The sequence below is a fragment of the Zingiber officinale genome, chromosome 5A (assembly GCF_018446385.1).
Source record: "Zingiber officinale cultivar Zhangliang chromosome 5A, Zo_v1.1, whole genome shotgun sequence".
NCBI lineage: Eukaryota > Viridiplantae > Streptophyta > Magnoliopsida > Zingiberales > Zingiberaceae > Zingiber > Zingiber officinale.
Window position 1 is genome coordinate 8,280,269 of NC_055994.1, and position 14,288 is coordinate 8,294,556.

Below are 14,288 nucleotides of genomic sequence, written 5' to 3' on the forward strand. Positions count from 1 at the left end.
CCACGCACCAAAATTCGAAGGGGACTTCGCTAGCTGGAAAAATCGAATGGAGGTATTTCTTGAAACAGATTATGATTTATTACTAACAATGGAATTTGGCTATGAAGCACCAGAGGGCAAAGCAAGAAATCAATGGTCAAAGAAGGAGCAGGCTGACCACGTGGCAAACAAGAAAGCAGAATTCCATCTGCTAAGTGTACTTCCAACACAAGAAGTCAATCGAGTCGGTACCTACAACTCGGCAAAGGAGCTTTGGGAGAAATTCCTGGAGTTACACGAAGGAACATCCGAAGCCAAACTTGCAAGACGGGATTTACTTCGTAACCAGCTTACAAACCTCCGATTTGAAGAAGGTGAAACAATTGCACATCTACACTCGAGGATTCAGGAACTCATCACTAGACTTACGAATCTCGGAGAAAAGGTAAGTAATCGAGATTCGCTAAGGTATGCCCTAAATTCCTTTCCTAGAAACTCAAAATGGGCATCACTAGTAGATGCCTTTTACATTTCAAAAGATCTGGAAAAAATTTCATTAGACGAATTCTTTTCAACTTTTGAAGTGCATGAGTCAAGATGTGCAGGTCCGAAGGAGCCCAAGAATAATGTCGCTCTTAAAGCTTCGAGAGACGAACCTGAGTCAGAATCTTCTCTCGACGATGAGGAAATGGTAATGATGGTAAGGCGATTTAAAAATATTTGTAAATCTAGGAAATCTAACCATCCGCAGGGAAGAAAGAAAAGAACCATCCGCTACTACCATTGTGATGAAGAAGGGCACGTCAAGGACAATTGCCCTAAACTGAAGAACAAAGGCAAGGACAAGGGTAAGAAGCCTATCCAAAAGCGCAAGGCCCTAAAAGCGACGTGGGACGATACGTCGTCGGAATCGGAAGTCGAGGAGTTCTCCGGGCTCGCGTTAATGGCGAGTCATCAAGACGACGACTGCGAGTCAAGCTCTTCCGAAATGAGCATCGAAAGCATCGATGAAGGGGGAGCCACGTACGAAGAGAGCAGAAGTTCAGGGGGAGAAACCGACAACGAGATCGACAAGGTAAGTGAGGTACGATCTCTTCCTCCTGATAAAATGTTTAAATTCATTAAAATTTTAACAAAAGATTGCTGTAAATTAGAAAATGAAAATAAAGATTTAAAAGCAATATTAGCTACATCTTGTCCGTTAGAAATGCTAGATAAATCAAATTTAGAAAATGAAAAATTAAAATTAGAAATTCAAAATTTAAAAATTCAAGTAGAAAACTTGAAAAACTCTGCTTGCTCATCTAAAACCAATTTTAGAAGGTTCAATAATTTGAATTGGTATTATAGATATCACCAGGGACAAATTAAAAATATCTCTAGAAAATATGTCCCTAAGAAATTTTTAGTTAATCCAGTAGGTTGGAACCTTTATTGGGTTCCTAAATCTTGCTTAGTGTAAATTGTAAAATCAAATTTAGCGCTTTAAGTGAGAAAATTAAACAAAAATTTCTTTATGGGCTTTGACTAGAAAGTGGTTGTTGCTCCAATAACCAAGAAGGTCTAGTGCCTCGCCACTGCCTGGAAGCCAAATATTGAAATAAATGTTTAATTAATAAAGCATTAATACTAGAATTATTTAATGCTTTAAAAAGTTATTCAAACATGTTTCAAAATTTTGACATATATTTTCTTAAATAATTAATGTCTTTTAAATTTCTATTTTCAAAAATTATTTTTTCCTAAGTTAAAATTTTACTTAGAGTTTTTTTCTGCTTTTATTGATTCAAAAATATTTTTCAAAATATTTATTTAAGTTTTATTGATTGCAAAAATTAAGTTTTACTTAGAAATTTTTTTTAAGGTAGCTTTTCAAAATTTTCTAAGTCTTTAACCCTTAGATTTTTTTTGGAACCCCATTTTTTTTGTGATCAAAGGGGGAGAAGGATAAGTATAAGTCTAGGGGGAGGTAGCCTAAAACTATTTTTTTTCTATCTTTGTGCACTAAATTGTAAATTTAGTTAGTTTATTTTTTGTCTAGTTAACCCTAGCTTAACTTGGGTTGATCACACCAAAAGGGGGAGATTGTTGGAACCCCAAGGTTGGTTTTGGTGTGATCAACAAGTTAAGTTAGGTTCTGTTGTTTTCTAACCTTGTGTCTAAGTGTGCAGGAGCTTAGGAGCACAGGTACTCGAGCGGAAGACGCAGCTAGCGAGAAGGACGGCACGCGGTGCGTCCGAGGGACGAGGCGCTGCGGAAGAGTACACCGGCAGACGAGAAGGAAGTGCGCGCGATGGTTCCGAGGTACGAAAGCCGGAGCGGAAGATTGCTCGGGGAGCAAGAGACGCAGCTAGCGGCACGGGGTGCGATCGAGGGACGAAGTCTGCGGATGAGTACGCTGGTGGACGAGAAGGGACACGCGGCAATTCCGAGGGACGAGAAGCCGGAGGGAAGCACGCTCGAGAAGACCGGAAGATGGGTTCGGGTGAGCCCTATTCCGGATGTCAGAGATCACCCAATCAAGCGGATCCGGAGTGGAAGAACCGGACCGAGGCGGGACTGAACCAGAGAAGCGGTCCCGGATAAATAAGTCAACTGTGTTGACTTTCGGGGTCCGGGGCGCTCGGAACTGACCGGGGCGCTCGGACCCCTCCGGGGCGCCCGAAACAGTAATCTTGACCAGATCGAGAATTATCTCGATCCGAACGTTGGAGGATAAATTTTATCCCCCCCAGGGCGCCCGGAACCCTTCCAGGCGCCCCGACCAAGGCTATAAATATAGCCTTGGTCCAGAAGCTCTTCATCAGTTCAGAAATTGTAAACAACACTTGTGTGCTTCCACTGTTTAGATTAGCTTCTGTCTTTCTGTGCTTACACTGCTGTAAACGAGGCTTCTCCGCCTGAAGGAGCTCTTAGTGCGATCTTCATCCTTGGATTAACAACCTCCCCGGTTGTAACCAAGTCAAATTTGGTGCCTCGTTTTTATGCTTTATTTTCTGTTTAATCTATTTTTCAAGTGTTAGCTTAATTGTTCGAGAAAGGGTTGTGTTTGATTTTTCAGGGCTATTCAACCCCCCCTTCTACCCGGCCGCATCGATCCAACAATTGCGGCCAACCGAAATAGGGCTCACCCGAACCCAATTCCCGGTCTTCTCCTCGAGCAGACTTCCGTCCGGCTTCTCGTCCCTCGAACGTCGCATACGTTCTTCTCGCTCCACCGGAGTACTCTTCCGCAGCTCTCTCGTCCTTCGGACGCATCAAGCCCGTCAGCTCCCTTCCCGTGCCGTCCTTCTCGCTAGCTGTGTCTTCCGCTCGACTTCCTGCGCTCCTAAGCTCCTGCACACTCAGACACAGGGATCAAACACAAAGTAGGACCTAACCAACTTGGTTGATCACATCAAAATTACCACGGGGTCTAACATTAGATTACCAACCACCCAGGTTGTAACAAAGTACTCTTGTAGCACCTATCTTTTATGTTAATTCTTTTATCTAATTAATGTGTGTATCCTTGCTAAGTAAGTAGCAAGAGAAAGTTGTAAATTTAATTTGCATGACTATTCATCCCCTCTAGCCTGTCCATCCGATCCAACATTAGTTGCATGCTCATATTGTAATGGCTATATATTAAACCAAAGAAATTTAAGATCAAGAAATTAAAGCTCCCAAGTTATGGTGCAGCGGTAGAGATGCTTCAGCCGTTCCCAAGTATCCATAATTCAATTTCCAGCTACGATGCATTGTAAAAAATTTTCTCTAAAAATTTGAGACGTTTACTGTTGGGCGAGGAACCGCTTGAGCTTCTAGATTTGCTCTAGAGGTCAATGTGAAACTTTCGTAGGACTGAGCCGGTCACTTTCAGGACTAGTCAATTCGAAAAGTTGGATAGTTAGATTAACAAACAAGCCTATTTCCTAAGAGTTGAATATTTAGATTAAAAAAAAAACATATTTCCTATCCTAGGGCTTTGGTCTAATGGTAAGCAGCGAGATGAGCTCACTAGGCAATGATGGTTCTAATCTCACTTAGGATGTATTCCATCTAAGAAGTTTAAATTACTTGTGATGTTAGACCGTCAGCAATGACCTATTTACGCTTCTTGATTTATACCCCGAGCATGACCCAGTGATAAGGCACCCAACGGATATCCGACGCACTGAGGATTTAAATCTCAAGACTGATAATGAATATGCCACCGTGTTAAAACTATTGGGATAATTGGACCTTTGAACGTCGATCAACTTGCACTTCTTGATTTAACCAATAGATGTCCGCTCGGATGGGTCTAGTGGCTAACGTATGAGGTGTTACTATAATGAGGTCTGGGGTTCGAATCTTGGCAAAGTCGAGGTAAATGCCTCCCTTATGTGCTAGTCACTATTCCAAAGGCTAGTAACCGCCCGTAATTTATCTCCTTCGTGTTAGCCTTGGGACAGACTGGTAGGGGCGCTGAAGATGAACATATTTACTTTTTTTATATAATCATTCGCTTTTTTTACCATAATTAATTTAACCAATAAACAAACCAATGGAAGGTCGCCCACCTCCAACATTAGTTGGGCCGTGGATACCTGCATTAAAAAAATCATATATTTTTTTTTATTTTCCAACAGAATGTTAATTTTTCAAACAATAAGTGCTTTTGTGGGGGAAAATATATAAAAAAGAGGTTTGGAACGAAAATTAACAAAATTCATATATATAAAATAAAAAGAGAGAAGTAATTTGACGGTTAGGTCGGGAAGAATGGGAAGCAAAGCAATGGGATTTAGCCACGACCGCTCCACTCTCAGCGGCCCTCGCTTACTTATTCCAAAACCGCCGACGACAACAAAGCACCCGATCCAGTGATCAACTACGGATCGCTTGATCGATCAACATCTCAAACCCTAGACGAATCCTAAAAGAAGAGGAAGAAGAGATCGCAAACGTCCTAATGGCCAGAGATGCGGAGGCTGGTGGCGAAGCCTCGCGAACGCCGACCCTCCCTACCGTCCGGGTACGGGCAAGCACTGACCCCTTGCTCATCGTGTGCCGTTGCTTCAGCTTCATAACCGCCGTCGCCGCCCTGCTATGCGTCGCCGTCAATGCCCTTTCCGCCGTCCGATCCTTTAAGAACGGATCCGATGTACGCACCGCCTCCCCTGAATCCCTACTGATTTCTTTTATCGATTTCCCCATTTCAGATTGAGCTGAGCTTCTTTGCGCAGATTTTTGGCGGAATTTTCCGATGCTACGCCATCGCCCTCGCTCTCTTCGTGGCCGTCGCGGAGACGGAGTGGACCTTCGTTATCAAGTTCTGGAGTGTGAGTCGCCTTCCTCTTGATTCGATTTACTGCCTAATCCTATTTAATTATTGACTTCGTGTGTTTTTGAAATTTCTCCATTGACGACGACAATAAGATTCTGGAATACTGGGCTTGTCGCGGCATGTTACAAATATTGTATGTTTTCTTGCTGCTGCTTTCATATTACCTTAGCTCGAACGGTTTTAACATGGCTTCTTTGATGAATCGGGAATTATCGGAATTGAATTGGGAGGTTTGTGTTCTTTTCTAGTGTCGCTGTCATGACAAGAGCTTACTCAGATGCTACGGAAGAGCGGAAGGATCTGCTTCTTCTTCACGAGATTTCCAGCTACCTACTTCTTGCTTGCGGATTGACCTATGTTATCTCGGTAAGTCTTCACCCGACGTATGCCTGGATATGTTGCAAATTGAACAGCGAATCCAGTAGTGAATGCAATAATTTGAACGCTTGAATCAGTTGAAATAGTCAATTTTTGCTCTATTTAGTAGTTAATATTTGGCTACAAACATTCAGGGCGTACTGTGCATTGGTTTCTTGAAGCGTGCACGCCAGCACAAGAAAACAACGAGAGAGCAAGCAGCAAGAGATTTAGAAGTAAGCAATCAGGATCAAAGCCACTTTGTTTCACTGAAATTTCACTATATGTTACTACATTTTCTCAGTTTTTCATTTACTTCTTGTTTAACTACGTATACAAGATTGCTCCATTCTGTTTGTCTTGATTGAGCTCAACTTTATAGTTGTCTTTATTATTAAAGATAGAGAGAAGAAAACTAGAACAATATGCGCAATTCTTTTCCGACAGTAGCAATATGTCTAAATGAACAATTGGACAGGCGAGAGATTATTTTTTCCCAATGGTTGTTAATTTATATTATTTGTCATTTCAGTCGAGCATAAAAATACCTGTACTGCTGGAGCCTACAGGCACCTTAAAAATTCGCAGGTTCCTTTTGAGGAACATACTGCAACTTTGAACCTACAGTGGTGTTTACCTGCTTTCTGAAGGTTTCCACTTCCCAGTTCCCAGTGGTTTTCAAATGGCTCCCCATTCTAATTTGATCGAGTTATTTACATAGTTAATGTTTCTCAGGAAACTCTGCTATTTATTTACTACTGTGTTGATCTTATATTCTGAATTGATAGGCATGCCAAAATATTCTGAACTGCTACCCATGGAAATTTTCATTTATTTTAGTATCTCAAAAGTAATAGACTTTATATTAATTTCCTTGCATTGAAGTAACTTTAGATTAATATATTGTGTGTATAATGATTCATTAATGTAATGTAATGTAATAAAGCATTAATTGTGAATTAGTTGTGAATTATTGGTGACTTTGGGCTGATCTCATGAAAAGTATTGTTCTGAATTTTTTGCTATCATTTTTTACTTCGAAGGTTGCTTTTTCCATTTTCTTACTCTAATTTGTGTGGATTGGTTGCAGGAAGTGTTGCGTCGGAAAGATGAGCTTGAAGCTTTGCTGATTGTGGATGGAACTTGACTAGTATAATGGGATAACTCCAGCAAGATATTGTCATAAAGCATTGACTCCTATTAAGTTGCTTTATCTGATTGTTTCTTTTCACGACTGTTCAATATACACGATTCTTTATGAGTTCTACCATTGCTGTTGTCTACCCTCAGAATTTAACTGACTTACTGAGATTTCAAAAGCTTTGCCTTTTGCAATGCCATGGATATTCAAAAGATTGTGATTTTCAGATATGTAGCTGCAGTGTACCTATTGTTCTGCCAGCATTCAACAATCCTTGTATATGAATTTTTGGCTTGTTCTATTTGCGTGAGTGATTTTCACATAGTTATTCGTTTTGGCTAGTCATGATTTTCTTGTTCCTTCAATGTGAGGGCAAGGTCAAAAGAACATCCTAAGAGAGCACAATGGGATTGGCCACAAACTGACTTGAAATCAGCTTACATGTTTTTAAAATCATTTTGTTGGATAAAAATGAATTATTAAAATTCACATTTTGGATGGAAATGGATTTACTTGCATTATTCAAAGTGAAAATATTATTTACAAATCAATTTTAAAATTCACTGATTGGTCATTTGGCACAACTATGCCTAAAATGAGGTGAAAATGAAATTCAAAATATGAGATTTGAAGTGAAAATGTTATTTAAAATTTATTTTATTGATTATTCTGTAAATTTATTCTAAGCGAGCTAATTTTAAAATTATTTCGTTGGATTAAAATTTATATTTTAGATGAAAATGTTACTTGCAAATTTATATTTTAGATGGAAAATAGACCCTCATTGTCAAAACGCTTCAAGCTAAATTAATAAAATATTTTTTAAAACAAAATAAATTAATAAGATATAACACCAAATAACAACTAAATTAATAAAATATTTGATATTGATAATCTCGCTCAGTCTGGGCCGTCTAGGCCAGTGGGCCGTAGGGATTTCAATTCGAATTCGCTACCCAAGTCAGCCCTCTCCCCGGCTTCACTTCAGTTTCGAATCCCTCGATCTGCAGACTGCAGTTCCTTCGAAGCCATGGCAAAGGAGGAATGGAGCATCGCCGACTTCGAGATCGGGAAGTTCCTCGGAGAAGGCAGATACGGCAAGGTCTATCTCGCAAGGGAGAAGCAGGTTTGGTTCGATCCTTGTCGCCCTCCTCCGTTTTTCTCATTTCCTCCTTGATGGTGTTCTTGGCGTGGGAATCTGTGGCCAGAGTGGGTACGTGGTCGCCCTCAAGGTGATCTTCAAGGCGAAGCTGGAGAAGTACCAATCGCACGCCAAAATCCGGCGCGAAATTGAGATCCAACACAGCTTGAACCATTCTAACGTCCTGCGTCTCTATGCCTGGTTCCATGACGAGACCCGTGTCTTCCTGGTCTTGGAGTACGCAGCTCGCGGCGAGCTCTACGAGCTCCTCAGTAGCCTGCACCGTTTCTCTGAGAAGAGAGCGGCCACGGTGGGTAACGTTGTGGTTCTGAGAAACGAACAGAGTTATTTGAAGACTTGTTATGTTGTTTCATCGTCGTTTTCAAATTGGTAGTATATAGCGAGCTTAGCCGAAGCTCTGACGTATTGCCACGGGAAGCATGTGATCCACAGGGACATCAAACCCGAGAATCTGCTGCTGGATATTGAGGTGAGAACATTTTCTTTTTATTCAGTTACTTGAGTCAGTATAATCTGTTATACTATTCTTCCTGGTTGTTCAATTTAGTCGTTATAGTCTATACAATCTTTTCCTTCTGTGTTGTAACAAAGGAGTGCAACAAATATAACCCCAATCACCTAGCATGGCCATGCTGCATTCTTAGATTCTTTGTTCAGCTACCATGGAAATCTTGTTAGGAACGTGTTTTTGAGCTATGTTTCTGTTTGCAAGCATGCACAATTTTTCTTCCTCAACCAAGCATGACACATCTTTTTCATGACAAAGGAATCTTGATAAAATTGTCCTCCCAGGTTTTACACTTTTCTGATGGTGAGAGAGAAGTATTGGCACCAAAATAAGATTTTCAGCATGAGCAACAATGATTTCCATTATCCCTGCATGAAAATTAAGTAGCTACAACTTGTTAATCTTTTCAGTACTGATTCAATCAGTATTTTTAAAGTCTGGAAGATAACAATGGAATACCCAAGTTTTGAATGGCATTACTCCTGTTTTCATTTCTAGCGCATCAGTAATCCATTGCTATTCTGCATCATCAATTTGTATTCTATACATGAATCCAACTTAAATCTGATAAACTAACAATTTTTTCAAGGATTTCTTTGATGGTTAATGCTGAATTGAAATTGCATTGTCAACAAATGGCTTGTGCTTAATTTAAAAATTCTCACATTTTTCATGTGATTCAATCTTCCCTTGAAGACTTCAAGATCCAGACTCTGTATAGCTATCTCAAACAAGGAGATATTTCACAATCTTGTTTAACGTTCCTTGAACTTGAAGATAAGCATCTACCATTCAAAGACAGATCCAGGCAAGGGCTATCCTAGGCTATAGCGCAGCCCAACTCAGACGCCCTCTTCCTCCTCCTTCTCGCATCCTTCTCGACCCCATCCCTAGAAGCGGCCGGGCTCAGCTTCAAGTTCCACCATCTGTTCTCTGACCCCGTGTGTGAGTGGGTGGCGGCACACACCATGCAGGGCGTCTGGTGGGCCGAGAAGGGCACTGTCGAGTATTACTCCGCCCTCACTGACCACGACTGCGCCCTTTGAGGCTGCTCCCTAGCCGTCGCAAACGGCGGCTTTGCGCTCACCTTTACCGATGGTAACACTGCCTACAAAAGTCGACTCACTGGGATTGTAAGCCCCTTCCTTCCTCATCCCCTCCCCCTCCCCACCACGCCTAAATTTTGCGTTCTGACATTGATTCTTTGAATCAACTTACATTATGCCATCATTTCCCTAGGAACGCCGAACGTGACCTTTCTAGTCGCAACGGACACCGAGAGCACTAGGAGCAGTCTATTCTGAGTATCGTCGCCAGTGTTCCTCGGTCACAATTAGGTAAAACCATCAACTCTAATCATTTCAAGTTCGTTGTTTTCTAGTACACTTTGAACATCCAATAGGTGCACAGATTAAACACCATCTCGTCTTGCATAATCTTGTTTCTGGATTTCGGGATGAATGATTGATTGATAGGGAAGTTGAAGCATGTATTCCTCCTTCTCATAACTTAGAATAACTTATGAACTGTTATTCTTCAAGGAAAAGGAAGAACTCTAATCTTTTGAAGAATAGGAGAGTCAAAGAAGTTGATATTGTTGGAAATTGATAGTTGTTGAAGTTTTACATTTAATCTAATTGAATGCTTTGTTGAAATTTGATGCAAAAGGAAACTCTTTCATGTCGTGTGAGACATCCTTCGATCAAGTCTATACTGTCCTTCAATGGTGTTGTTTTACTATGGAGGAATAAAAAGTTTTACGTACTTGACTCCTTTCTTATTTACTTAACTGAATCTACTTGTCAAGAATGTTTGGCCTTTAGGAATTATGGTATTGATCTTGTTTCGATGTTTGAGACTAGAGACAATTTCAAAGAAGAGTTGTCTTGGGTTATAGCCCAGCCCAACTCTAATTCCTGGATTAGTCCTTGCTGCCATTAGTGGTTACAGTAAACTCTCTGAAAAATGGAAAGCGGAAATCTGTTTTATTATTGTTTTCCGTAAACCTGAATTTCTTCATCTTAGTTAGCAAAACTTAAATTATCCTTTAATGGCACCCTTACATGAGATAATCATAAATGTCTTATATTAGTGGTAATGGTCATGAATGATTCAAAATATTTTGATGATTCATATTTTTGGACCATTGGAGATGGAGTCATACAATTGGCTGCATACTTTTGCTGTTGTCATGATATGCTTATTGGGATGTTTGAGCGGCTGCAAACTTGTATTCCTCTTTTGAAAATCAAGTCAAAAGCCATCTTACATCTGATATTTAATATTCTTGCAGGGTCGCCTTAAAATAGCAGATTTTGGATCAGCTGTGAAATCAATTTCTAAAAGGCAAACCCTGTGTGGCACCACTGACTACCTTGCCCCAGAAGTGGTAGAGAACAAAGAACATGATCATGCTGTCGATAATTGGACTGTGGGAATTCTTTGTTATGAGTTCCTTTATGGTATTCCACCATTTACAGATGAAGATGAGCAAGTCACATTCCGGAGGTTTTGTTTTAATTTTCTCAATAATACTAAAACAAAGAGAGAACTCATGTTCCTGGTCACTTGTGCAAATGTTATTCTGTGTGAATTTTCAAGCAGGATAATGAACGTTGACCTGAAGTTTCCATCAAAGCCTGAAGTATCTGCTGAGGCCAAGGATTTCATCAGCAAGGTAAGTAGTAAAGCAATCGGATTTCATGTGGTGATATTTTGGCATCTGATACTTCTCTGCATTTTTGAACCAATAGCTCCTCATAAAAGACTCATCAAAGAGGCTCTCTATTCAAGAAATCCTGATGCATCCTTGGATCGTGCAAAATGCTGATCCTTCAGGTAAGTTGCAAGTTTAGTACAGTGATAGAACGTTGGTTCATGGAATGAAATTCACAGGAAATAAAATAACTGCTCTTGGCAATGAAACGAAGGAAATTAGAATAAGTATACTTGTGATTGATAAAGGGCATAGTTTTGAGGAATTTATTGGTGCTCATTTGAAGGAGATGAAATACAAGGAAAATGAAGCAGTATAGTTAGAATGAAGTAAATAAATCATCGATATTAATCACCTTTTAAAATTTAAAAGAAAATAGTATGAAAAGTAACATAATTCTGTGAACTTCAAACAAAATGGACCCCATTTTTCGTGTAGCAACATGGAAATTCAACATGTTTGAACAAAACAAAGACACATTTTGAACTCAGTCTGCAGAACTTGTTTTGTGAGTCAGGATGCAGATCCTCCCAGTTGGTACTATATATGCTTTATCCTTTGCATACAGCAAGAACTGTTGCTACCTAGAATATTTTTATATATTTTTTAAATAACTTAATTAAAAATACTTAAATTTAATCAAAAACATTTTAACATAGTTGTAGCAGTCGTGTAACTGTAACAAGTAGCAACCATTAAATATAATGACTTTTTTAAAAAAATAACTTTTTAAAATGATTTTAATAAGCTTATGTAATATTAATTAAGTTGAAAAAAATATTTTACTATAAAAATACTATTTTAAATTGAGTTAAATTAAAAATATATTTTATTTTAATATATCATAATTACTCTGTATAAGAATGTTTTTAGTAATATAATATCATACCACCTCATTATTATTATTATTATTATTATTATTATTATTATTATTATTGGGTGCCTTTTGGCTTTTCCTTCAATATATACTTTTGCCAAGACCAATCGGATCCGTGTGAAGGTCTCACCAATATAGCCATGGCTTATCCTAAAAAGGTTAGATCTCTGATTTGTAATTTCTAGTTTTTTTTCCTATCCATAATTTGTATGTCAGATCATGATTAGAATTCGATTAAAATTAACTATGATCTATTTTAGATTCATCTTTTCATTTAGATTATAATTATGAGTCAAGCTAGGAGGTCGTCAGTGGTGAGCAAGTCCCTTGTTTGGTATCATACGGTCTATCCATCCCTAGTCTCCCCCGATCGTCTGATTCAATCAAAATTATAATTTAGATGAGAAGATAAATTAGATTAATTTTAGTTTGATTTTGACCATAATTTGATGTGCAAATTCTAAAAGAAATCAGGAATTACGATTGAGAGAATATAGACTCTATCCTAAAGGGAGGAAAACACAAAAGATCGATACATAATCTGCGTGACCCACTTAGAAATAGGCTGTCTGAATTATTTCTGGGTGTCCTGCATATATTCATCGGGCACGGAAGATCAGGCAACATATACTTATCCCTATTTTATATATGTATAGATTTTTTTAAATTTTTTTTTAGTTTTTGTTTGATTGTGCTTCTTAAACTCCAATTACAAGAGAACAAAAGTGCCAGAGGCGGAAGGTATCGTCGCGATGCATGCAGCAAACCCTAGAATTAGATTCCAGCAGCGTCTCTTCTCTTCATGCTCCACCCTCGTGGATTCTTGTTGGCATGGCACCGATTCCATGCGTGATCCGGCTGCATGCTCCTCCATCAGATGTCAATCCAACCGGAGCTGACGCCGACTGTGGCGCGGACTTGTCGGCTATGTGTCCGACATCTGACGTCAACTTGTTGGCACATCAAACTGTGCCTATGGCTACCCCTCTCCCCCTCTCTCTCTCTCGAACAATTTAATTAATAGCATTTTTTAATTAAAAAATTGCAATAACACTGACAAATGTACTATTATTAAGATAATGAAAGACATTAAATATTATTTTTCTATAATAGGTATAATCGTTCTATTTATTATTGTTATTGGAGGTGTCAAAATGGGCTGACTGGCCCAGCCTGATATGGGCCCAGTCGGCCCATCTCCATGACATATCTTTGTTGGTAGAGCTTTTATTATGTTCTCTACTATTAATCATATAATTTTTTCCTCAACACAATTTCTCATTTTATGAATTACCATAATTAGTCAATAATATTCTCTAATGGATGAATTATTAATTGTTTATAAAATCAAATGTAATACATGGGGGTTTTCAACGCATTAATATGGTAATATTAAGAATCATACGTACCCTAAACTTCTAGTTAATTAAGCCAACTGATTAATTAATTCAACTACCATGCTATTGGAATTAAATTATATTTAAAAGAATATCAACACATTAGTAGTAATCTTTATTTACGTTTTAATACTCAAAAATACACAATATATATTTCTCTTACAAACTAAACTATATAATCAAACTGAAACTATTTGGTTAGTCCCGTTTGTTTCCATCTAAACTTCTTTTCAACATCATCTCATTTCAGTTTCCCATTCAAATCGATTTTAAAAATTATAAAATTAAACTAAACTATAAAGAACAAAACCAACTGAAAATTGTGTATGAAAAATTGTTGCAGCTGATCTATATTAACACTCTTGTCTTCTATTTATCTCAATAGAAAATAATAATGCAAAATATATCTATTTAGGCTGTCAGAGATTAATTAGAATAATATTAATTTTACAATAATTATTCAATGGGGAAAAAAAATACTAGAGACATAAATTTATACAATAATATCCATGAATAATGCTGCATGGGTTTCCATGCACAGTTGCATTATCCCTTGCGTAGTCAAGAACATTGTGCTCTGCAGGCATTGGAGCTTTAATTCCCGGCCCTTTGAATATTCCCCAGCAAATTATTAATTCTTATTATATACACCACCACATTCTTGAAGGCGACAGACAGCACACTACAGATATCGAGGACATGAATTTACATGTCTCCCATGAATAATTTGATCTTTTTTCATCTATAAATAATATAATATATATAAATATAACGTAGCATGCATGCACATGAAACTGGTCGTTGAAGTGCATGTAGTGGACAAGCATGCCCTTACGAAGA

General features: G+C 38.5%; 2 protein-coding genes across 3 annotated transcripts; both read left to right on the forward strand.

Moving 5' to 3' along the window:
* The first annotated feature begins 4,698 nt into the window (after window positions 1-4,698).
* LOC121979688 lies at window positions 4,699-7,108 on the forward strand. The gene is made up of 6 exons (XM_042531677.1): window positions 4,699-5,107; window positions 5,190-5,285; window positions 5,383-5,423; window positions 5,539-5,656; window positions 5,803-5,883; window positions 6,738-7,108. Exons 1-6 carry the CDS (start codon window positions 4,916-4,918, stop codon window positions 6,792-6,794), a joined length of 585 nt encoding a protein of 194 aa, XP_042387611.1. The 5' UTR covers window positions 4,699-4,915; the 3' UTR covers window positions 6,795-7,108.
* A 663-nt stretch (window positions 7,109-7,771) lies between these two features.
* Window positions 7,772-11,383, forward strand: LOC121979687 (serine/threonine-protein kinase Aurora-3-like). 2 transcript variants are annotated; one of them, XM_042531676.1, is made up of 6 exons: window positions 7,772-7,914; window positions 7,997-8,239; window positions 8,324-8,419; window positions 10,752-10,966; window positions 11,063-11,135; window positions 11,212-11,383. In XM_042531676.1, the coding sequence occupies exons 1-6, from the start codon at window positions 7,819-7,821 to the stop codon at window positions 11,311-11,313; spliced, it is 825 nt and encodes a 274-aa protein (XP_042387610.1). In that variant the 5' UTR covers window positions 7,772-7,818; the 3' UTR covers window positions 11,314-11,383. The 2 variants fall into 2 exon arrangements, with proteins under 2 accessions (XP_042387610.1, XP_042387609.1); XM_042531675.1 differs by having other exon boundaries at window positions 10,752-11,135.
* Window positions 11,384-14,288: the final 2,905 nt, after the last annotated feature.

Bases quoted from the DNA above. Each gene is read 5' to 3' on its own strand.
- LOC121979687 (XM_042531675.1), top strand. From the start codon at position 7,819: ATGGCAAAGGAGGAATGGAGCATCGCCGACTTCGAGATCGGGAAGTTC. The intron at 8,240-8,323 runs GTGGGTAACGTT...TCAAATTGGTAG, and splicing joins CTGAGAAGAGAGCGGCCACG to TATATAGCGAGCTTAGCCGA. The intron at 11,136-11,211 runs GTAAGTAGTAAA...TTGAACCAATAG, and splicing joins CCAAGGATTTCATCAGCAAG to CTCCTCATAAAAGACTCATC.
- LOC121979688 (XM_042531677.1), top strand. From the start codon at position 4,916: ATGGCCAGAGATGCGGAGGCTGGTGGCGAAGCCTCGCGAACGCCGACC. The intron at 5,286-5,382 runs GTGAGTCGCCTT...GACGACAATAAG, and splicing joins TCGTTATCAAGTTCTGGAGT to ATTCTGGAATACTGGGCTTG. The intron at 5,424-5,538 runs GTATGTTTTCTT...GTTCTTTTCTAG, and splicing joins CGCGGCATGTTACAAATATT to TGTCGCTGTCATGACAAGAG.